General features: G+C 36.3%; 1 protein-coding gene across 2 annotated transcripts; it reads right to left on the bottom strand.

Moving 5' to 3' along the window:
• Positions 1-9,214: 9,214 nt before the first annotated feature.
• Positions 9,215-25,435, bottom strand: PEX2 (peroxisomal biogenesis factor 2). Of its 2 annotated transcripts, none has more exons than XM_079300484.1 (2): positions 25,417-25,435; positions 9,215-13,712 (listed from the first exon to the last, which is right to left on the bottom strand). In XM_079300484.1, the coding sequence occupies exon 2, from the start codon at positions 13,690-13,692 to the stop codon at positions 12,778-12,780; it is 915 nt and encodes a 304-aa protein (XP_079156610.1). In that variant the 5' UTR covers positions 13,693-13,712; positions 25,417-25,435; the 3' UTR covers positions 9,215-12,777. The 2 variants fall into 2 exon arrangements, with proteins under 2 accessions (XP_079156610.1, XP_079156609.1); XM_079300483.1 differs by lacking the exon at positions 25,417-25,435 and adding an exon at positions 24,257-24,506.
• Positions 25,436-26,158: the final 723 nt, after the last annotated feature.

Raw genomic sequence — 26,158 nt, forward strand, 5'->3', positions numbered from 1 at the left:
AACAATGTATTTTTCCTGCACTGTAATTGTTTTAGGCATGACTATTTTCTCATTGCATGCAGCTACCCTTGATTATTAGAAATAATATGTGCTGTATTTAGATAGAAACATATTCATATAATACTTCATTAGAAATACTTAATTTAGAATTAGTTAAGTGATGGCTTGGTAAAAAGAAATGTCTGGAGTTATTATTTATCAAGTAAAACTACCATAGAAATATTTTATGCTTTTATGATTATTCCACATTTAAGATGGAGTGATTAGTTTATTTCAAGAGCATTTTGTGATTCCTGTTCTGTTACTACAGACTTTTTCCCTAGAAGACTTAGCAAGATTTGTATCTAGCACAAGATTTTGCTGTCACCAGTAGGCTGAGTGATCAGCAGCCAGACATTGGACCAGTATCTCATTTCCTGTCTTCTGCAGGTTTCTATTGACATAAAGGAAGCAATTTCTTCCTGGCAGTCAAATTATTTTACTTGTTTTGGATGGACAATCTTGTTGACTGGTTTCCTCGACACTGACATGAATCAATAAGGACACAATCCATTCTATGTTCATGAAGCTGAGGGGTCATCACAGTAAACTGCTTATTATGCATTACCACTTACACCTAAATGTGAGAGAGGAGAGCCAATGCCTTATAGTTCCAGATTCCAAGCTATGTAAGAAACTCGGACTCCTGGTTTCAAGAACCTAAGGGTCAAAAATCTTGCATGCAAAATATCATGCTAGTGTTTTCAGGGCATGATACCTGTTTGAATTGATACAAATTAAATCAACATGTGGACACTGTTGGAGATTTTGGTGTGATAAATCCTAGGATCCTTTTGTTCATGCTTTATAAGTTACCTTGTCATTTAGACCAAAGTTTCTTTACCATTAATTTAAATTATTGCTTAGTTTTCTCTTATTTTAATGTGCTATATATACAACATCTTCTCCAGTATCCTACCTTTAAATCAATTTGTTGCTTCCAAAGCTGTTGTCTCATCTTATCTTAGTTTCTACAACATATCTACATGAGACTCTAATAGCTAAATAATTTCCTTTTATGTTCTTTGGTTTTACACTTACAGGGTTTACACATTGGAAATACTTTCTCTTGCTTCTTAATATCTAGAAACTTCTAATCAAGTACTCTTGAAACTGTTGTGTCCTTCAGTTTTAACTGCTTGACTTGGTTAGCTTTACCTTGAAGACTTTCAATTCTCAATGGCTTTTCAACATATAAATTAAATATTTCACCTGAAATTTGACTGAACATAGATGCTTTTCAATACCTTTACTCATTATCTGTTAAGTATGTTCATTAATCAACATTTCCTATTTTAAATAAAAATGTATTATTCTGACACTTGTGATTAAGGTCTCCTAGCAACTTTCTCCAACCTGTTCTTTTAAATTTCTATGGTCTAAGGCCAGAACGGAGTGAAGATAACCCTAATTCTGTGTGTGGTTTAATCCTTTTCTCCATGTGGTATAACTTTAATTTGTTAAAGGAGCTGATACCTATAATTTCATTGGACTAATGATAAAGTACAGTATTAAACTTCCATTCTAAATGTCAATGTAATCTATATGATAGAAGGAAAATTTTTTTCCACATATTCACTTAGACGCTGCAGTTAGCAGACTGATTGTTTTTCACACAGAAAGCTCAAGCAAATCATCTTAGAGGAAAAACCTAATTCAATAAATATTTTCAATACCTCAGTAAGAATCAACTTTTTTCCATTTTACACGCTGCTCTCTTCAATCCAAGTGGCTGCATGAGGTAAATTTTCTTGTTCCCAGTTGCCAAGTGCCTTCTCCTTTTCAGTTCTCCTTAAGCATTTATCTGAAATTACTTCCTCTTCTTTTCATTTATGTCCATATACCTATAGGTTTTTTGGTTTTTTCCTCCTGGAACATATTTTTGTGTCCTGTCACAGTTCATTCTTACAAAATTGTGTCAACTCCTTTCCTTAGGTGCCTGATCTTACAATCTCTGGCACGCTGTGGGACAGCTGCACTGCCTTCAGAAGAGGGAAGCTTGAAATTCTGCAAGAGTAGATCTTAAAAATAATAGTTCATAAACCATCATATATCTTTACATATGTATAAACTTACATATGAAAAAAACCCATTCTTCCTTGCTATCAGGGTGCAATTTCTCATTTTTCACCACACTTGAATTTAGGGCTGCACAGATATGTTTGTGTTGGTTTGCACTTACTCCATAGCTCTACCTTCTTGGATGCACAAGGAGAAAGAATGACTAATGATAACATCAGTGTTCATTCTTTCTATGTAAACCAAAGCTGTGAAATTAAATATCTGGTCCTGTTCTTTAATTGAAATTTGCTAGTAATCCATATTGTTAGCAACACAATTTAATACAGACATGCAGGAAACATTCTGTGGATTTTGGAAGGAGTGGGAGCCTGCATATGCTCAGGGCTTTAGTATGGGCTCAAGCTTTTGTTTCTATAATCTGCATAGGGCAAATACAGGTAGTTTGAGTGCACTGTCCTCTAGGAGGTATGACAAATTCAGTTTTCCTTTGTTGAGAGAGTCAACATCCTGGTCCTGTGTGGTTTGGAGCTAGATAAAAGTTTAGAAAGCAAGAGCCTACTAGACAGGCTCTTAAATCATGCTTCAACCCAGTCTAGGCTTTGCCCCATTGTCTTTGCAGAGAAGAAACCTGAATGGGAATGAGCAGATTATTTCTGCAGCATTGTTTCTAAGAAATCATGCATTCTAGCCTGGAAACATGGACACCAGCAGTTTAAGCTCCTTTGCTTATTCTAACAGTCACAGGAGGCAAACCACTCAAAGATTCTGCCTGGGAAAGAAATGAACTGAAGAAGCAATAAAGAAGTAGAGAGATGCTGGGGCACCCACAGATCCTTCTGCAGCACCAGTGATGTCAGAGTTGAAACTGATGCTGCATTTATGACTCCCTAATTCTACAGATGTCCTTTCTTTTCTTTTCTTTTTTTTTTTTTTTTTTTTTTTTTTTTTTTTTTCAATATATATATTTTTTATTTAATGGGGGTTATTGGAAGAAGGCAGCATGCACCCCCTCTTTTTTTATCTACTATTGAGCTCAGTGACACTGAACAATCTGAGAATACTTGCAATACATGGAGAATACTCATCACATGAAATGCATTTGAAATGACTTAGCTCTCTGTGGTTGTTTATAGATACAAATACACTCAGTTGGGCTCAAGCATTCAAAACTATCTTCTTATGATGGGAAGTGAATTTACTAACATAGATGGGAGCTGTGCCATGTATACTGGCCAGAATATCAAAACAACCCCTGTCCAGACACATTTAGTTTTCTGGTGTAGGTATAGTGTAGCTCTGAACTCCTAAATCTGATCTGGTTAACAAAAGTCAATTGGATCTGTACTTTCCTGTTTTCTCAAACTTTGAACAAAGGGTTCTTCTTTAGGACATTCACTATTCATTTTCAACATCAAATTACATACTATTATTTTGGATACAGATACAAGATAAGCTACTGAGGAAGTGCTAATTGAAACACTTTCATTTATTTACCAGCAGTTCTGGATAATCAGGGAGGTCCCTGTCCAGTGGAGGTTGGCAGATGTGACATTTGTCTGCAAGAAGGGACAGAAAAAGGAGCTGGGGAACTACAGGTCTGTCAGCCTCACCTCAGTGCCAGGGAAGATCATGGAGTTGATCATCTTGAGTGCCATTACATGGCACATGCAGGACAATCAGAGCACCAGGCTGCACCAGCCTGTGTTTGTAAAAAGCAGGTCCTGCTTGACCTCAGCTTAACTGCTGATACAGCTTCACCTTGAGTCCTGTGTGTGGTTTTGGGTCCTTCACTGCAAAAAAGACACTGAGGTGCTGGAGCATGCCCAGAGAAAGGCAATAGGGCTGGTGAAGGGTCTGGAGCACAAGTCTTACCAGGAGCAGCTGAGGAAGATGGGGTTGTTTAGCCTGAGGGATAGGAAACTCAGAGGGGACCTTTTGGATCTCTACCACTCTGTGAAAGGAAGCTGTGGAGAGATGGGAGGAGGGCAGTTTCTTTGCCTGAACCACAAGTGATAGGATAAGAGGAACAGGCCTCATGTTGCAGCAGGGGAGGCTTAGATTGTATATTAGGAAAAACTTCTTTATGGAAAAGGTTATCAAGCCTTGGAACAGGCTGCCCAGGGAAGTGGTTGTCATCATCCTGGAGGTATATAAAAGACCTGTGGATGTGGTACCTGGGGGCATGGTTTGGTGGTGGACTTGACAGTGGAAGGGCAATGGGTGGATTTGATGATCTTAGAGGTCTTTTACAAATTAATAATTCTTTGATTCTAGATTGGATCTTGCTGGGTTTAGTTCATTGATTCACATGTTTGGAGGAATGCTCTCTTTATGCTATGTTAAGAATAGTAGCAATGGAGAAAACAATCCAGGGAGGAAAAAAAAAATAGGACATAGAACACTTACAGCAAGATTTAAAGCTGTATAGAACATGTAGCTGCTGACTTAACCTGTGCATTTTGCTGCTATAAGCTTCTTCTCTAAGGGCTAAATTCAACCCCATCTTGGAGATATCAATAAAATTAATTCCTCCTACTGGGGAAAAAAAAAATCTCTTTCTGATTCCCGCTGCTTTCCAGCTACTATTCTGGTTTCTCTGCTTTAAACTTTTTCCATACCTTTTCACTTTAATCCTAATATATTCCTTTGTCTCCTTTCCCTCCTTCAGCTATCAGAATTGAATTTTGTATCTACATAAGTTAATGCAGTGGAAATATAGTAGGGTGGATTCTATATGTTATACAGAATAGAATTAAACAAAATTGCACACATTTGCAAGAAGTAGTTTTTAGGTCTATCCTTTATTTCTGGCTCATTGTAAAAAACCAGAATTGAATTAACTAGTTAAGTACTGGTTCTTAGAAAAAAAACCCCTCTAATTCAATTTTTTTTAAAGGGAAGAAAAAGGGCAAGTTTGTTAGACAATGAAAATTAGTGGCTGATTACGACGGGAATTTTCTATATTTTGAAGTATTAAACAAGAAGGAAAGAATGGAAGAATGGAATGAAAAAAGCAAGAAAGAAGAAATGAAAGAGAAGAGAAAGAATGAAGAAAAGAAGGAGAGACAACTATGTAACCCAGTTACATTTTGTTTAACCTCAAAGGAAGATTTTGCTCTCCTGCAAGTTATTCACTTATGCACTTGCTATGAAATCAGCATTGTGAGCAAGTTGATAGCCTGTACAGGGAAGGAAAGAATGGCAAGCTGATTACTTTATGGTTATTTCACAAAACTGATGAGACAGCAAATGATATTCAATCCTATTAAAAAGACTAAGCACAGCCTTTTTTCCACCCTTTAAAAAAAATTCCTACATTCCTTGTGCTGGGATTGGATGATATGATTCTACAATTCAGGGAGTCTGCAGAACATCTGCAATGAAATTGGTTTTCTGTGGAAAACTGATGAATCACTTACTGCCAATGACTGGAAGGAAAAGTACTTGTTTATGCCCTTATGTAATGAATTTTTATGAGGTGAAGTTTGCTGTTTATAAAAAAATATACTTTCAGTTGCTGCAGATGTAAAATAATAGAATTCAGAATTTAGACCACCACATTACTGAAAAGGCAGTTACTAACGGAATATCATCATCTACTTACAAAATACCAAAAAGAGGCTTTTGCTTCTGTAATAGAATTAAAATTTCCATCCATTCCACAGGGACTTAGGAGAGAAGCAAAAAAAAAAAAAAAAAAAAAAACCAAGGACAACAGTAATATTTACCTTTGTTAATATATTTAAAAATAAAATTAATACTTAAAAACAAAAACATGTTCTGCTTCAAAGAGTAGATCTAAAACATCATGTTCATGAGCAGCTCCTGAGAAAGCAAGCAGTGTCTCTCTGTAATCATGGAAAATCAATTACATGCTTTTCCTTGAATGTCCCCCAACAACCTCTTTAAAACATGAGTTAAAGTAATAGCTTAGGTGTAAGATCTTACCATTTCACTGTGAAAAGCAACTTCTCACAATCATATGTACCTTAAGAGAGTTTTATGCCTGCAAATTAATTAGTGGAGCTAATTTTAAGAATTAACCAAACTATTTCATTCTTACATTCACCAAGAATTGAGTTTGCTTGCTACAATATTTTCTTTTAAAATTCTGAGACATTTCAGTGGAATATTTCACAGCTTGAATGTTGTGTCTTTTTGATCCTGACGTATTTCCAGGAATAGGTGTAGGTGACTGGAAATGTGCAGATATCTATTCTTAATGACTAATGCATTTTGCATTTCTGCAGCAAAAGCTGTTCTGCTTTGTATGTGAAAACCTTTCAAGTGCCATTTTCTTCATACTTCTAATCTCCATGTCTTGATATCTATATTGGTTCTGCAAGTATGGATAATGCACCAGTTCTTCTTGGAGCAATTTATATTTTTATGAAGTTGGGTTTTTGTGGCACTAAGCAATGATGCAATGAGCAACCTGCATTTTTTGTGTCTTGCCACTCTACCTTTGAAATTGTTGCAGAGTGACTGCTATTGCTGCTATCAGTCACAAGGATTGTGAAAGGAAGGTTAATCTACACCTTCGGCATTGGCCAGGGTTTGCTTAAACCTGGAGACAACCAGCCAACACAATTGAACTGTTACCTTATTTTCCACGACACGTGTAATAGAAGTTGTGCACTTGGCTAATTGCCCATCCCATGCTTTCATCTGCAGCATGCTCTGGCCATTCAAGCATTGCTTTTGGAGAAGAAATACCACATAGGACCCTTTTGTCCTTTGCACATGGAATGAACAGCAGTGAGTGCAGTTTTTGCATACAACAGGCCCTCTGAAAACCTCATATTTTTAACCCTGCAGACACATTCTACTAGAGTTCTGATTCTTGTGTCCAGCACCTGCCTCTAGTTTTGCCCTATTCTTATCCTTTTAAATACAGAATAAATAAGGAATAGGTTATTATTGGCAGTGTAGCAGCCATAGAGATGTTAGAGCTGTTATGAAAAGTGTCCTGAAACAATGGTCATTATTTTTTCCTCTATCTTTGAATCATGTGACTTTATTAGGTGGAGCGATCCATGGGATCCGCAATCTTTGGAAACAGCTGGAGTCAAAAGAGACTGGAATTAGAAGTTATCAATAAATACTGCACACACATCATGAAGCTTTTATTAATTACAGAGAGTGTTCAGCAGCTGTGGTGGTCACTCATGAGAAACTTACCTATTTAAGTGCAATCAGACACAAAAGCATTTTAAGAAAAGCTTAATTAGCTCTGGGTCTGCATTGTGCACACACTTGTTATGCCTTGTCATAAGCCATACATCTCTGCCCAGATAATTGGCTCTCACATAGCATGTTCATAGCTTCTGTTGTGGTTTAATGCATCCGAAGTTAAGATGAAGAACACCAGTGACAAACTGGGTATCACCATCCAGAATGCCAAGCCCATTGTCCCTTGCTGCACCATGCACAACCATGACTAAAGACTTTATATCAAAACTGGGTACAATGGGAGAGAATTCATTCAGAGTAACCACGTAACAGGCAGCAGACCTCAATAAAACAGGACAAGTTTCAAAACTCTTTGCAAGCCTTCAGAGGTATACATAATCCCATGTAAGAGTCAGTACTGCCACAGATGCCATTTACTGTCTTTGCCTGCTGCAACAGGCATGCTCCTAGGGGCCTATCCCCAGGAGTCCTGGCTCTAGGCAGAAAATCCTGATCCTTTCTGCACCCTGTCTTCAGGCCACAAAGGAGAAGTAACTACAGAGGGTAGGCAAGCAACCTTGTTAGTAATCAGGTATCTGAAAACTTCTACTGAACCTGTAAGATGTGACTTTTTTTCCATTAAGACAATGTATCTCCAAGAATTGTCCTTGACACAGTTATTGCATCCAGCAGTATTCCTGCCAATTGCAGGAGATGCTACCTAGGGTTATTTTCTTGGCACAGTGTGTCCTGCAGGACTATTTAGGTAACAGCTTCAAACAAGATGGCACACTAGCTATTGGCAAGTGACTGAAAGCTAGGGAACATGATAGGATGCTTTGGTCATGTTAATGAAAGTTGCCAGTTATGCAGTCAAGAAATGAAAAACAAGATTGCAATGAATACAGAAAATGGCAGAAGAGAGTCAGCTTTCTCCCATCTCCCAAGCTATTCCAAAGTACTGTGATTAGTTTTCCAGTACAGCCTAATGCAGAGCATTTGCAAGACTGACCACCTCTTTTCCCCCTGAAAGTAGACATACCTGAGATGAATGGTAGCACACTGACCAACTTTATCATACTTTGCACCAGTTTGGTCTCTTAGGAGACCCAAGATCAGAGAGGTATGCAGCCAAGGATTTTGTAGTAATTAGAAAATGCCTTCAAGACATAGAGCTACCTGCACATGCTGTTGCATAGGTCTGTCCACATCTCTTATCTGAAACAGATCTGCATGTTTGTATGCAGATCAAGTTAGCTTGAGAATTCTAAAAACCCAGGCGTGCTCTAGGGAACAAAAAAGATGACTAGTTTGCTTTAGCAGATGCTCTACAAAAATGCTTGTTTGTGCATGTTTCTGATTCATCTGGTGCCAGTCAGAGAGGGTTTCTGCCCACAGATGTCTTTTCCTTGAATGATATTTGGCCAGGCTAGTGCCAACTCCTTGCTCTGGAAGTGGACTCCCCTGGAATGGCAGAAACTTAAGGCTATGGAGAGGCTGAAGGCAGGCAGCTGTAATCTAGTCAACCAATTCCACTAAGAGTTCCTCTGGGGAATAGGCAAGGGGCTGAAGAACCATTTTGAAACTGCTTGTGGTGGTATGCACTGTGACTTGCAGCAGCTCAGGCTACTTGCACTTGTATTAAAAGCCAATGACTTATCAGTTTTATTATCTATCTGGGCACAACCCTCTCCTGTGCCCAGCCATGTCACAATTCTCTCTTCTCAGTACAATCCAACACAGCTCCTAGCCAACACACAGTGAAGTGTAACAGCTAAGACTAACCTGCTCAAAAGAAGAAATGTGAAAAAAGATAATTTGTTTAAACCTAAAACTAACATAAGTTTTAAAGAGAAGTCTAAACTAGTTTCTCACTTTGCATTTTTTCTCATAAATGTCAAGTATGAAGTCACCCACTGAGTAAGAAATAACCACCCTTTCCAACATATCTCTTTCCAAGAAAAAGGCAAATTTCACAACCTCCTGTTAAAAAATGTCATTTATTTGTCAACTTGGTTTTCATTAGAATGACACATCCCAGATAAAAATTGCATTAGTATTCTCAAATAAGGACATTAGAATAGATTGTATTTAGCAAATACATACCTTTCATCTTTGTTTACATCATCTCCTTACTAATGCTGAGATCATCCTTGTCCATTGTATCTCACACTTACAAAAAGTAAGTATTTCCAGGTAAGGCAGAAATTAAATACTATCCCACTCATTTCTTTTACAGAAACTCCTTCTTTTTAGTCTTCTATACAATTATTTATAGAAGACCTCCCTTAAAACATACACAGTAGATGGAATGGTGATGGTTTGTGGAAGTAAAAACCAGCATTCTCTGACTCCTTTCAACTGAATGCCTCCTGAATCACACCTTGTGCAACTGGTAATTCTCACTCCAATGAAGAAATTAAAAGTTTTCTAGAATGTTTATTAACATAATTAGTCGGTTTCATTTATGCCTTCTTTTTTGATAATGAAAATGTTCATGTAGCACACAAACTCAACTGAGCACAAAGAAAACTGGTAATATAAGGCTGTAACTTCTATCTAAGACTGAATAGAAGTTCTGGTTCTTTAGCTTCCTTAAATTCTAAGCATTCATCCTTTTCACTGATGCACATATGGGTACTCAAAGTACATTCTAATTGGTAGCTGAACACTAACTCCCTTTAAAAAAAAAATTAACATTCCAAAACAAATTTTATTCCCTCTTCTGCAGAAAGGACAGCCAGATGTAGCAGTCCTCTGTTAAAGTAGAGTTTAAACCTGAAAAGTAATAAATAAAAATAATTTTCAAAAAATTATGCTTATGAGGACAAATTAGCAGTGTAATTAATACGTAAAACTAATTATCCTTTGATTGGTCTACAAATTATCTGATTTTTTTTTCCTGTGGTATCTTCACCTAAGACTCTTCTGCAGCTTATATATCACAAGACACAACAAAACAGAATTAAAATACTTTAAAAAGTATTATATATTCAATTTTCAAGTGTTTCAGGAAAAAGCTGAATTTTGATTCTGAAGTACTAAAAAGGTAAGCTGGTAGCAAGGAGTTTTTCAATATTCAAGTAGGAACCCTGCCCCATTTAATCTCAACTACAAGTATAACTGAGCAAAGATTTTACCATATGGGAGATAAAAAAAAGCTGTATCTGACATAAACAACCATTCTTTCCCAAACCACCTACTTCTGTGAGATGCTTGGCACTTGCTTACTTGCATGAAAAATAAAAAAACTAAACCCTCACCTTAAGATCCAGGATCTTTGGGTAACAAAAACTGTTTCTGCCACAAGACACAGACTTTACAAACTTTGATAATGCTATGGGCTACAACCCAACACAAACCCAACACAGTGATGAGGAGATGCTACAGAAGTAAGCCAATGCTTTGCTAAAGTCAGCATAAGTTAAGTATTAAAAGTTTAGTTCCAGAAAAAAAAAAAAAAAAAAAAAACAACAGTAAAGTGTGATACAGCAGAGACAGCAGAAAACAGCTGTACAACAAAGGTACTAAACTGCTTCAAACAGGTTTTGTATTGATAGTGTAACAGGGATGAAAAACAGAATACAAACTTTACCTGCATGAAGCTGCAAGGGACAAAACAAACCCCAGGAAATTCATACAGCTTATGCACATCAAACAGCAGGACAAGAGGGAGGTGAAATAAAAAAGGAAGAAAAGATTCGTTAATATTCAGGAAAATGAAACATTTCTAAATTGGAAAGAAGCTGACTCCTACATAAGAAGGACATGACACCTAGCAGAGGCCAGTACAGAGAATCCATGCTCTTTTGATAAAATAGTGCTCTGAGACTTCAGAATAAATGAAGAGTCCACGGAAAACAAGCTACAAACACTAGATTTTGAATGCATACAAGTTTTAATAAATAAACATAGTTAAAGACCAATGTACCAAAAATATTCATGGTGTTTCTGGAGACATTAGATCACTTTGAAGTCAGGGCTGCTTATACATTTCCTTGGGAAAAGTGACATGGAAGGACAATTCATACAAAATTCCTTCAGGATCAAGAAATAACTTCAGGATGCTCTTCAAATGACTTGCCAGTTTTCATACTCTATTAAAAAGAGGTTACTCTAATAAAAGCAGGTTTGCACCTGCTGCTTCTCATAACAGCAGCAAATAACAAGAAATATGGCAGGCTGCTAATATACACATTTGACAGCAAATAATATTGCAGCACAGTATCTGAAAGCACTTGCTCTGAAGTCTCTGTTGACTCACACAACAGTAGCAGAATTAATGAAGTTTTGGGCTGCCCACCTGCTAACTATATCTAATTACACCAGATGAAAGCACTGTGTGTTACTCTAAAGATCAAAACCTAGAATTTAAGATCTTCAAGCAAATAGGTTAGTGGGTTGTTCTAATCAGAATGTAGAATGAAGAATGTAATAAACCATTTCATAAAAGTAGATCAAAATTACTCAATCAGCAGTTACCCTGCTATTTTTGGGACTGACTATTGATGATTGCTAATCAAGAACAGAGTCACTATAAAGCTATTTATTTATTTTAACTGTATATGTTTTTGACAATTTAAGATTCAAAAGAGGACGTAATGTATCTTTGTGTTAATGAGACTCTTCTGGATAAGACTTCCTGCTAAAAAAGACTGCAACTAAAAAGGAAATAATCTTATAAAATCAGGTTGAAGAGTAAATGGATGAAGTGTTAGAACAATTAAAACATTGCAAAGCTAACCAGGAAATCAAATATGAAAGCAAAAAGCAGGAAATTACTTATTTTATTATGTTAACATGCACATAGCTGTGATCTTTTTCTGTGTAGAAGTGAGCTCTAGATCACACCAAAAAATATGAGTGGCAATTCCTAGAGACAGCATCTTAGGAGTAAACAGTTTACTTCAGTGTCGCTAACTCAGAAGAATGTGGGCTAAGCAGAACAACTGCCACATTCCAATGGTTGATGGGTTTCAGAGGTAGAAGACAATACATGTGTAATTAAATCTCAAAGACATAGTTGCCAGAGAAAATTAGTTGTCATCTCATAAAGGGTTAGAAAGTGCACCGTTTTCCTTAAGCCTTTTTTACAACTTTGGTTTTTTTTAGTGCAGCATCATATTGGGAATTGAAATTTTAAATTATTCTTTAAGCATGCAAATAACAACTTTCTCACTAAATCCATCTACTAGCTAAGTTGGTAATGGCACTGTCTGATGCTAAGTCAAAGTTTGCCAAGTGCCTTCTTCAATTGGAATGTTCTGAAGTTTGCAAGTAAAAGTTCTTATTGAACCTCCTGAGAATGTTGTTTCTCCCACGCTCTACCCAGAGCAAATCCAACCATGTTTCCCTAACCTGCCAAGCAGGGTAGGGCATTATGGCACTGCTACTCAATAAAAACCTAAGACTAGTAAAAATACATGTTACAATATATTACAGAGTCTCCAAAACCATCCTTCAGCAGTCTGCTTTCAATAATTTCTGAATTTTAATCTCTTCAATATATATTCATGTAGAGTATAAAACTAAATCAACCTCATATCAGACATGCAATTTTGTCATTTCAATTTTATACTTCAATGGCTGAAGACTGTGTACCTCAGAGCCACATTTAGGACATGTAAAATACATATCAAATAAAAAGTTACTTTTAATACAGTAGTAACAAAAAACATGTGGACAGCCTATGGTGTGTGGCATGGTAGGCCATTCCCCACACAATGAACATTCCCTGCAGTGAGCTGCTAATGTGTTTTCACTATTGGAAAGACCAGTGATGGGCAAGCACCAAGATGAAATTTTAAGTTTCAGTTTCTGTACATTAATGAGTGGTAGCAGATATATCAAAAATTCAGCAAAGCCATGCCATAAGAGCTCCCTGTTCATGTACTCAAATCCTATCTGACGAACACTTTGCGGCTTACAAAAAACTGACCTAATTCCTAGAATACGTTCTGTAAGTGTGGCAAATGTTCCTTGCCGAAGAAAAATCAGAAAATTTAGAAGTCCACAAAGCTTAAGAAGTCCAGATCCAAAACTAATATAGCTCTTGATTTTGCAGAAAGATTGCTGTTGACGATTGCTAAATAAATCATAACATCTTTCTTCCAACCATCTTCCACCAACAGTGAAAATAAGATACCATAACTTCTGGTGTTTGCTCAGAGGCTGGTATTTCTCTGTCTGAGATAAGTTATTCTTGTATTGAATATCGAGAATAGCCTGTCCCACAGTTGCATTCTTGGAATAGACAGTGAATTTCCATAATATAAGACCTAAAAATGCTTTTACTTCTGGTTCAAAATGAGCCAACACCCCTGGTTTAAATCCATGAAAACAGCTGGTAAACTGAGACCACACTAGTTGTTCCAGGGCTTTGTTTAGTTCAAGAGCATCAAGTTGACTTATTCTGAGCACAGGATTCACACTCCTTTCATTTCCAACGCTGGAGGCCATTTCTTCACAAAAATAACTTTCTAGAAATGAAACACAGATAGATTTTAGTATAGTGGAATATTTCCTATTTCTATTTTTATTAAAGATAACAAACTTGCAATAAACCAGCAGTAGACAAGAAACAACCAAGTTCTCAGAATGCTCTATAAATATGTTATTAAAAAGCAACAGTTCCTTTCTGGAAGTTTTACATTAATATAAAATTAGTACACATTTAAATTAGTTTAAAATGTCATTTTTAGAAGAAATTATACTTGACTATTTCTCTCAAACAGTTAACACTGGGTAACAAACAAGTGTTCAACATCATCTAGATATTCAGAAAAATCAAAAATTTATACATATATACACACAATAATAAATGCATATATACATTTTTAAGAAATATTGCAGGGCATAACTGTAATATTCAATTGAACCTTAAAATTGATCAGAAAGAAGAACTGTAACACTATAGAGTGTTTTATGGAGAAATAGGGAAAATGAAGATACTAACCAAAAAATCTGGAAAAGAACAGTGAGGCAGACAAAGTGCTGCCATATGAACACTTCAATTGCTACAACTGAAAGCAAAACCATACAAATACTGACAAATTTAGGAAGATATGGATGAAAATTAAGGTGGGAATGAATAAAATTTTCTCAACAAAGGAAGTGAGTTGTTTAGAAAAAAATCATATGAGATTAAAAAAATATTCAGCATTCAGACATAAATTATTATACAGTACTTCACTGAAGTCTGCATATATTTTCTAGAGTGTTTTTTGACAGGTGTGGGATTGTGCTACTTGTCGTATAACACTTTCAGGCAAGATGATTAATGAATACTAGCAACTTCTACCAACATATACTCCTCTTGCTCAAGCATCATAGAGAAACACTAAAATAATTTTTAAAATGGCTTCTTTTAAATATTGTTGCATCTGGACATCTGACTGAGAAATAAATACATTAAGTTGCCAAAGCAAAATACAGGTAACACCTCAATGCAAAATTGTAGGGTAACCAACTTTTGCTCCTCTTAATGAACAGAAAAATCCTCAAAGTGATTCAGAAGTTACTTCAGACAATATGTAACATATTTCACTTTCTAAACCAGATTCTTTGCATAACAGCCCTGCAAGGAGTCCAAAGCTTTACGGAGAAAGGATAGGAGGTAGAGCCTCAAATTTTTATTTATAAGAGAAAAAACTTATAACCATACAAGATTACAGTGAGTAAAAGATGCTGCAGAGAGTCCCAGTAGCAATGGCCGCTAATGATGCCAAGAATACTAAAAATAAAATCCTTCAAACGAACAACCATATTTGCCAAACAGAAAACCCCAGAAGTTTTAAAACACAATATAAAACATCATCTGTAGCTTTCCCACTGTTTTCCATATTTATAATTAGTTATCACTGCAAGGAAATATGATTTTGTCCTTAGTGTAGGGTGTGCAACAGCAATTTTCAATTAGCTAAGATTGCTACATGAGTAGAGTATACAATAGCTCCACCCAGTTTTTTTAAACTCCTCCTTCTATATTAGAAAGTAAAAGGTAGCATAAGGCCACCTCCTCTGGGCAAACAGCTGTAGGGCTCATTGTATGAACCCACACCAGATGGAAAAAACAGGACACAAAGGCTAAGTACCCAAGCCTGTCTCCCTCACACTTTGTCTTTTCTGCAGCAGAAACCAAAACACAGGAAACATTTTCCAGTATGATCCAAATTACTTCCCTCCTCTAAATTTATGAACAAAGCATCAATTCAACTCCCCACTAGATTTTGCTGCATCACTCATTTCAAAAACTCCAGCATCAATGACCATCCACCATCCTATCCCTCATCTTTTCACTCCACTACCATTTTAGGAACCAGAGCCATCTGCTCTGGAACCTGTCACTGGTTATTCACTCAAAATCCCTCAAAGTCTAATGTCATCTTCACGTTCTCTTTTCTACTCATTCCAGTTTGTTCTACTTGTTTCAGTGTTCTATGTAACTCCCAATACACAAACCTCCTTTAAAAATGCTGAAGTTACTCAAAAGGGACACATTATTAAATAACTTCCTTGATCCATCTACTAATACTATTTTCCAACATCAGTTAAATTAAACCATATTTTCCAACTGTTTTTCATTACTGCAGGTTCTACGAATAATTTCTATTGTAGGCTTCTCATAAATAAGGTAGACTAAATACAGATTTTTTCCCCCCTGTTATAGCTATATTATCTAAAGAAACCTGAGCAAGTGACAAATGGGTCATCAGGAACTTTCTGAAGACAAAGGAAAATGCGTCAAATCCACAGGACTATGACGGATCATGAAATACACATACAGGCTGGAAGCCTGTATGACTGTACACCTGCTTTGAAAAAGAGGATGTGGGGATTCTGACAGGAAGCAAGCTGAACACAAGCCACAGTGCATCCTTAGAGCACATTAGCATGTGTATGGTCAGCAAGCTGAAAAATGTGCATAACACCTTCCACTTCGCATTTGTGAGCCTACCGAAGTCCAGTTTTGCCTCTTTTCTATGAATAGCTCAAAAAAAAAAAAAAAAATCTCAACAAACTGAAAAGATAATACCAACAGGGTACTATCAGGTAATACCATCAAGTAATACCATCAGGGAATCCCAGGTCCCAATATATGAGAAGAGCTTGAAGGAACTCAGATTGTTCAACTTAAAGGACAAGGCAGCTAAGAAGTGGTCTATGAATAATCTACTTCCTAAGAGTTGCAGAGAAGATTAAGTCAAAGTTTTCTGTGAGATGCAATAAAGGAGAGGCAACTGTGTGTTAAGTCACTAAATGAGAAATTCAATTGGATCCAAGGAAGCTGGAACGTTTTGTCTACCGAGACCAAAATCTCCATCCCCAGAAATTCTTGAAACTTGACCAAATGCCTGATGCCTGAACCTATCTGTTTTAGCAATTAATTTATTCCAAGTTTTCACAGGAGAGTAGACTAAATGTTGTAAAAGATCTTCTCTGGGAGGACTTGGAACCTGACATCCCCATTGCCTCACTGCAAAATCTAACAGATTTTTTTTTCATGTCTGTCATCCTATACAGGAGCTTATTGGAATGAAATAATTTCATTGGATCTCTCAGAGTGCACTGGAACTTCGTACATAGAAAATGGAGACAACTTTTGAGACAATGCCTGAACAGCACAACTACTGTTCACTAACCTTTGAAATTTTTTCATATCCAACCAGTCTTCTTTAAAAACACAGAATCAACACGATATATACTGTTTAAGGGTGTCACATCTACTTTCTCCTCCTGAATTATTAATTATCAAATTGATTGAACTTTTAGTCATGTTTATACAGACCATATGGAAAAGGAAGAATACCAAACAACAATAAGGACTCTAACTTTTACATTATGCTTGCAATATAGCTATATTAAAAAAAAAATAGAAAATTAAAGCTTTCTTTTTGATGAACAATTAAGTGTTCTCAATACAAGCAATAAATATGGGCATTATTCTGAAGTTCTTTTCTACTAAGAACATTTAAAGTGTGCTATAGGCCATGACTGTTAACTAGATCCTGCAAGTTACCTAAGGACTATAACCATATACTTCTTATTGTAATGTGAGCACATTTCAGTGTGCTTAGTGTTCTGCTATATGCTATGTTTTCTTCTGAATTAATTTGAGGCTTTATTGCACTTAAAGGGAAGATATTTACTTCCCATAGGCAAAAATTAAAAGGAACGGTCTGAAATCTGCATTTTCCTATGAAATTGTCTTCAAATGTCCTAATGATCTGAGTAAGTGCAACTGTTTCTTCGAGAGATGAGCCCTAAATTGTAATCTCAATTTTGCTATGGTAGAAAATTTCTCTTTAAAAATTACTTCTATACAAAATCCTTTCAGAAACTTGTTGTTTTTCAGTTTGTATTGTTTTTGCAGACAGTAATACCAAGTAGAAATAAATGAGATCTATAGTATCTTAAAACTAGATTAAAACACACCCTATAACTGTTAAGACTTATCTTCTACTTTTTTTGATTTTTTGCATTCTAAATTTTGCTGAGCTACACAGAATATAGAGAATGTTCATTTGCCTTCATGTTTTTTAATTAAATTCTATTTGTAAAATCCTTGCTGTTTTAACTCTAAGTTGCTTAAAACATAAGAAGTCAGAATCCTAGATCCAGTACTGAAAGGGACAGGGATCAACGTTCAGATCTACAATAAACTCCATGTGTCATCAACTTTTTACATAAATACTCTTTAAGGCAAGAGAAAAGACTGGTACTTTTAAGGTTCTCCCTTTACTTTATACTGTCAAAGATATTGCATACAAAAATAAATTAATTGTCTACCAGAAAAACAAACAAACAAACAAAAATCCTAAAATGTTCTTTTCTCAAATAACCTATGTTTTGTCTGTTTTGTCTTTTTTAACCAAATAAATAAACAATCTCACTTGTACAGTAAATAAAAAATTACTGTATAGCACTAGGGAAAAAGGAATTTCTTCTGGTTTATATTAGTGCTGTTATTGAGCATTGTAGAAATTATGAATGAATATATTTTATTTGGAAACATGTTATTGACAGAAATCTATCAATAGTAATGTGAGTATTGTCAACAGCCTGTCAATATTAATGTAATTATAATTAAGGGGATAACATGGATTTTAGCTATAATACCAAGTAACATCTCCTGCATTGCTGCTATCAATATAAGCATTATTATTGACCTGTTCTGGGACTATCAGTAGGAGATGTATTACCATCAGGCATATTTGTCAATGCATTCTGCCCACAAAAATTCTACATTTAAATTTACAGGTCTGTAAACTTTGCCTGCAGAAATATACAAATCCAAGTAACCTCTTGGGTGCCATTTTTTCCAAAGGGCTTTTCTACTGTGGATGAGTAATCAAGGGGTTTCTATCTCAGAGCAACTATACTCGCATTCCCTGCTTTTCTAACACAATCATTAGATGACAAATAGACATATATGCAGAAGCCTCAAAATAATTTTAAGTATGATCTGTCAAATCACTTTTTGAGAAGCAAAATAAAAACATATTTATTAAATTAAAAACCAAAATTTGTTCCTAACAGTTGGCAGCCAGTCACTAGTGGTGTCTCCTGGGGTGCTGGTGTTTAATACCTTCACTGAGCATCTAGATGAGGGAATTGAGTCCACCATCAGTAAATTTGCAGATGATATCCAGCTGGGAGCATGTGTCCATCTGCTGGAGGGTAGGAAGGCTCTGCAAAGGGACCTGGACAGGCTGGATAGATGCACTGAGTCTAATAATATGAAGTTTAACAAGTCCAAGTGCAGAATCCTGCATTTTGGGCACAATGGCAATGTTATAGGCTGGGGATGGTGTGGCAGGACAATGCTCAGGCAGAAAGGAACCTGGCGTACTGGTTGACAGCTGACTGAACATGAGCCAGCACTGTGCCCTGGTGGCCAAGAAGGCCAATGGCCCCTGGCCTGTACCAGGAACAGTGTGGCCAGCAGGAGCAGGGAGGTCATTCTCCCCTGCACTCAGCACTGGTGAGGCTGCACCTTGAGTGCTTGGTCCAGTTGTGTCCCCTCAGTTTAGGAAGGACCTTGAGACACTTGAGCACATCCAGAGGAAGCAACAAGGCTGGTGAGGGGCCTGGAACACAAACCCTGTGAGGAATGGCTGAGGGAGCTGGGGCTGTTTAGCCTGGGAAAAAGGAGGCTCAGGAGGATTTCTGACTCTACAACTGCCTGAAAGGTGGCTGTGTTGGTGTCGGTCTCCTCTCCCAGGCAACCAGTGACAGAATGAGAGTACACAATCTTAAGCTGTGCCGGGGGAAGTTTGGTTAGACATCAGGAAAAAATTCTTCACTGAAGGAGTGACTGGGCACTGGAATCATCTGCCCAGGGAGGTGGTGGAGTCATCATCCCTGGAGGTGTTTAAAAAAAGACTGGACAGGGTACTCAGTGCTATGGTTTAATTGATGAGGAGGTGTTAGGTCACAGGCTGGACTTGATGTTCAAAGATCCTTTCCAACCTAGCTCATTCTGTGAACTTAAAATTACATTTAGGATGCATAAATAGCACATTCACTAACTTCACTGAGTTTGTGATTTAATTATTTTACACAATCTCTTCTGTATAGACAAAACTGTACTTACAGAGATGGAATGGAATACAACAGACCACCAAATCGTAACACAGCACAAACACAGGCTCAAGAATACACTGACAAGTGTCTAACAACCAAGAAAGCTAATTCCACAGTTTTTCTAAGTAGTCTTATGACTACTTAGTGTTTTATGACCCTAATAATTACAAAGACTCTTCTCCTCATGTTCAGTATAAAGCATGTTTAGTACAAATCAGGATGGTTCTCATCCCATAGCAGAAACTGGGAACAATGAAAAATAATTTCCATTTTGCTGCACCTTCTCAAGAGCAAAAAGCAGCAAGGCATGTGAGAGGACCAACTACCCAGAGATTTGCAAAACTAGACAATATCTGCCTTCCTAGAACAGGCCTGGTATGATCCTCTAGAAAAACCAATTCAAACCAAAAACCCAAGAAAAGTCTGCAACAAAACAACTCTACTCTTTTTCCCAGCAGCAATTTACCTTGAGATGTACTATAGCTTCATGGCTTTTTCCTCTCATTTTTCTATCTGAATAATTATTTCCTGTTTCAAATTAATGTGTTTTGAGTTTTTCATGTTAAATGCCTGCATTGTTTTTCATCTTGTTGATTTTACACTTTCCAAACTGATTAGGAGTACGTTGGATTCAGATCTTATGTTTAAAACAAAGAAAAAAAGAAAACCCTAAACTTTCAACCTCCCTCCAGCTTGTATCATCAGTAACTTTCCTAAGTATGTGTTCTCTTCCATCATCCAACCCACTAATGCCTTTTCATCTTGACAGGGTACTATAGATAACTACTCTGTAAAGGCAATCTTTCAAATTGATGCTGATAACACCAACATTTAATGGAAACAATATTGATATTACATTTCCTTAATTTGCTCATGTAAGGAAAAAGACTTTATTAAAATCAAGCTGTATTGTAGCTGAAGTTTTCCTCTTAACTAAACTTGTTATTCTTATTAAGAAGAGAAAAATATTGGGGTTTCTTACAAACAGGTCTCACCAAACCATACTGGCTGTTTTACCATCGTTCTTCCACACATCATTAGATACAAATTAATTGCTAAACTATTTACTCCGAAACCTTTATTTGGAATCAAAACTGACAGCTTCAACAATTCTCTTAACAGAAGAATAAAGAGGCACAAAACCAGAAACACACAAACCCATTTTGCTGGCTATTTCTACCCTCTGGGATATTAAATAAATAAATAAAATCAGCAGTGCCTAATTCCTCAATCATTCCAGGACGAATTTTATTAGGATTTGCCACTTGAGCACATCTATATTAAGATTCCTTAGGCTATTCCTTCTGTGCTTTGGTTCCACTCTTATTTCCTGTCTAAGATTAATTTCATGAAAGTAGCAGGTCACAATATATCTCTTTTACAAAGTATGAAGGAAAGAATCAGTCTTTGAAAGTCTGTTCCTTGTTCTCCTTCCTTATTTAATAACAGATCTAGGTAATGGACTTATCCCTTCATGCCTCCTCTTACTCAGATTTTTGGACCCTTTCATTGATTCTTTTCTTGTGCTTTGTAAATTGAAACTTCTTTTGTTCTTCAGAGTCACCAATTTTATTCTTACATTCCTATGCTATTTCTTTATGTTCATCGCTAATCATGTTGTATTATTTCTGCCTGTATAACTTTTTAATTTTCAGGCCATGGAAGAATTCCTGATATAAAGTCTTTTAATATTCACTATTACTGGTTTTTTATTATTTTAAACTATCTCAACACAGACAAACAACAGGATATACATTAAGGTAACAATTTTTCAGCCTTTTCAACAGGCTAGGTTCTGCCAAGTCCCAGCATTGGGATCAGTGGTCCAAGCATGGGGAAGCAGTATGCAGAGCAGGCATGCTAGAAATCATCTCCTCTCTGGAGATAACACTAACACACAGCTCCTTTTTCCTTTGGGAGCTACAGTATGTTCAATACTGTGCATTCAGCATTGCTATACTGGCTGTGTGTGAGAGTAGAGAAGCAAACCATAGCCTTGGTTTATAATCCCTCCTTTGACTCAGGGTATCAACAGATAGCTATGAAAACTACCTTTCCACCCATCACAAGAATGCTGAGAAGTTTTTTTAATGTGTGTTTTAAGGAGTGTTCTACCTTTTTCTTTGAGAAAATGTGTATCACTTAACTGTTCTTTTTGGGTATTCTCAGTAGCAGAGGATATTTTAGATGTCAATTTAAAATCAATAAATTTTAAAGATGAGAAATCAAATTATACATATTCAGTTAATTCTAAAATCTTCCTTTACACTAACTCTCATAACACAGAACATGAACCCCAGCTGCTCAAAGCCTCATGTCTCACCATTAATTCTCATCTCTTTTTTTTCCTTATCAAGTGCGGAAATATCCTCAGATCAAAGTCTAATTGGGAGCCCCAACTGTGTTGTCACTTAATCACTGTAAAATTAACTTATCACTATATCATTACCTCAAATAACCCTAAAAAAGATTGATTTTGTATTACTGTCTGGATTTCTATATACTTCAGACAAATACCTATCATTTTCTAAAGAACATAAATTGATTCTTTAACTGTTTGGAATAACTACTAACACTAATTGAAAAGTCAGTAACATGCACTGCAATCACAGAAACTATTATTTATTTCTTATATTCCTGGGAGAAAGGATTATTTCTCAAAATAGATTAATTCAAGGAAAACACTGAATGACTGTGTAACAAATCAATCCTATAGATAAAATTAAGAATATTTTTATGGAGGTTAAGTGAGCAACTAGTAAATCATCCCAGAATCCTAAATTTTCAGTTACTTTTCAGGTCCAAAGAACAAGCACAAGACAAAGACACATTCAAATAACAGGTTGCTTTTCCAATTTTAACTCAGTAAATTTAGATTTCATAAAATGAGATACAAGAGATTAGCCACTGCTGAATGCCTGGAGACAGCAAGGAAACATTATGATAGCTCATTGATTTATCTTCCATAAACTATCTGCCAGAATCAAAATATTAGGGCTTCAAGTTACAAAATCAAAACCAGCTCAGAAGAGCCAGAATTGATACAACAGTAATGAAGAGCAGCAGGAAAGTGCTGCACTGTAAGAAGCTGTAAATCAGTCATTTCTGTCAGCATTTGATGGAAACTGAAAATCTGACATCAGTGTAACACATCCCCCCGATGAATGCTAGCAACCAAGACTATTACTGGCCACTCCTAAAGATACTCTGAATGCCAAAAGCTGCTACTAACTTCAGATAAATTCGTCATCAGTCAGCACTCTTAAAAGACAGATTATTAGATCCAAACAACCAGATCTGATAATTACCTCATAACTAACACTTAAAATACCGCCTCTTAAAATTTGTCATGCTAAACTCAAAGCTATAAAAACCTCAAAATACATTTGTATTCCTCATAACATAGAAGCCAGAGACATCACTGTTCTACCAACTTTCTTGATATGCCCTACATTTCATTTATTGGAATAAACAGGAAGATAAGCATGTAACAAGCTAATGTTCCATCACTATTATTCTTAATCCCATATCCTTTTTCTCTTCCTCCCTCATGTTATTTCCTCTTTTGTCATCCTGCTCCTTAGTACATCAAATTACAAATTCATCTTTAAAGAGAAGTGTCAGTTCCACTTATAAATTCTCATTCTCTGTTATACTAAATGAAATCTAGCTGTTGTTCCTTTTAAAGCAATCAGTGACAAAAATCCAAAAGTGTAAAAAAAAGCTGCATAGTAACTTGAAGACTTCCAAAACCATGGTTAAAAATGCCTTGATCTACATGCTGAGCAAACTATGTGCCTAGTACACAATTTTCTTTTTTCCTTTGGAACTAGGTAATGGGAAATATTTGGAGAAGTGCCTTACCTTTATTCTTGATGAACTAAAATGGTGAAGAGAGATTTGGTTGAAGTAGTTGAACAGAGTGGTAACTGTGATGGCTAGCTGAGAAAAAACAGCCCCTTGCAAGGAAGGGGCAACACCTCTGACGTAACAGTACCAGGAGGTGTAAAAGCTAAGTAAAATTAGGAATTAAGTTAATAATGTAGGTCTCAATTGCTGATGTGATCAACAGATGACTTTGAGACTCTTGTATTTGAAGACATTTTGGGACTGATAAGGATATGAAGTTCTGGTAAAAGGATGGCTAAGTAATACTGCAATGCATGTGCATCAGTGAAAAGAATGCAAGGCTTAGTAAATGTGCCATCTTTTGTGTAAAGCAGATGAAATATCAGCTGGTGGCAGAAGTATGCAGCTCCATTTCAGAATGGTCCAATGACAGAACATGAATGCATACTTGTGAGCACAGGGAGGGCAGTTACAGCCATAACTCTTCCTTTGCTGGTTACTGTTACTTTTCTGAAAAGTTAGTCTTATACCTCATGATATATGTAACATCTGCATTTCATTGTTGTAAGGGCACAGTATCTCACATCACCTTATTTGTCAAGTACAGTGTCAACCCCAATTTTATGTATCTTCTCCATGCCTCTCCTTACATTTCTTCCTTTCAAAACTACCTAAAAAACAAACAAAATGTCATCTAAGTTAAATTCTCATTTCATAGCTCTGTGTCTCTGTTCTGCTCCTACCTGTCTGATTCATATGAATGGACCACCAGAGAAGTATGGAGATGCCAGGATGAAGATTGAGAAGATACATACAAGAGATTCAGAAGCAACACCTGCTCTATATACTCTGACACAATTTACCACAGATGACAGAACCTTGCAATTTTGCATTAAACACTTTACACTTATAATTTATGAAACACAGTCACTTGCCCAGATTTTATTCCAACTTTTTTCCTTTCTGCATACATATGTATACCAACTGCATAGTCATGAATATTCAGCAATATGCAAGTGCAACAATGCTGATCCAAGTACTGCTCCACAGGAACATAAGGTCTTTTACCCTTTTATTAGAAATACTTATTAGATATGAATGGTAAAATCTGTCCTAAATGCCTAAGTCATAATTAACCCCTGCCCACATCTGTACCAAAAGGAGGACTCCATGTAAGAACAGTGTTGTTACAGACTGTGTATATTTATGATTTCCTACAACCAATGAAGTCCTGCATCAATAAAAAGACAAGCCTGTTCACTCTAGGTTGTAAATTCTGTATTATGCGGCATAACTTATGAATAATTTGATCTAATTATAATCAAGAACTCTCAACTGGTCTAAGGATAAAGAACAGTACTTTACTTGATATATATGCCTAATTTTTCAGGCTTTTGTTCGATAAAAACCTAAGGTAATGCAATTTTTGACAGCTACAGTCACTATCTCCTATTTTTCTTGTACTGAGTATTCTGTCCTTATCTTACAGATTAGCACCAGCACTCATTTTAATTTCTACTGAATTGTTTTTGCATGTTGAACTGGCAAAAGTCCATCTTATTTAAACTTATTTTTCTGCAGATTTAGTACACAAACAAGTCACCAAAGAATCAAGTAAGACACACGCAGTACAAGTAAAAAGAACAACAGGGTCAGGAAAACCAGATAATCGTGAAACCAAATGCCTTTGAATCTCAGCATCATATTCTTACATCCACCACCAGTTAACAGCACAACAGAAACTCAAACTTTTTGTCTGACTTGAAGAACTGTCCTTTCAGTCTTCATCATGCTGAATGTTCAAGCAGAACACCACAACGCTACAAATACAAATAATGCAACTTCAGCTGTCCTTCAAAAATAAAAAGAAAATAATTATTTGTAAAGTTCACTGAAAGATTCATGCAGACTGGCAAGTGCGAGGCTACTCTATGTTTAAGTAACACTATGTGACAACTCCCTACTTGTAGCTTTTTTTGTACAATTGTACCTTGAAATCGTCAGGCATACACAATGGCTACTGGGGTGCTGGGAAAATTTTATGTGCTCAGTGTCCCTAATCTTTGACAATTTTATTACTTGGTAATTATGGGAACTTTGAGCGCACTGGAAGGAAAGACTGATACACTTCCACCACACTTCTCCTCAATCCTGTAACTTCATTAGCATTTTAGAATCAAGTGAATGGTTGCATACATCTATTACAACTAACAGTTTAGAAGAGGGATAATAATTTCCTTGCTAGGCAGTCTGAGTGTTACAACTTGTGAAATCCCTCTGCAATTCCAATGCACATTTCCCTTCATGATTTAGTTATGATCCACACTGTCAAGGCATTATAATAATTTCCTTTCCAGGAGAAGTTTTTCCTCCTTACCAAACCCCTCCTGTGATATTTTTTTGTCTGCTTCTCTGCCTACAGAATTAACATTACTTTTGAATATGTTTTATTTTAATGTGTTTTTTCAAGTTTTCTTAGAATTTAAATTTT

This window comes from Erithacus rubecula (genome assembly GCF_903797595.1).
Source record: "Erithacus rubecula genome assembly, chromosome: 3".
Classification (NCBI taxonomy): domain Eukaryota; kingdom Metazoa; phylum Chordata; class Aves; order Passeriformes; family Muscicapidae; genus Erithacus; species Erithacus rubecula.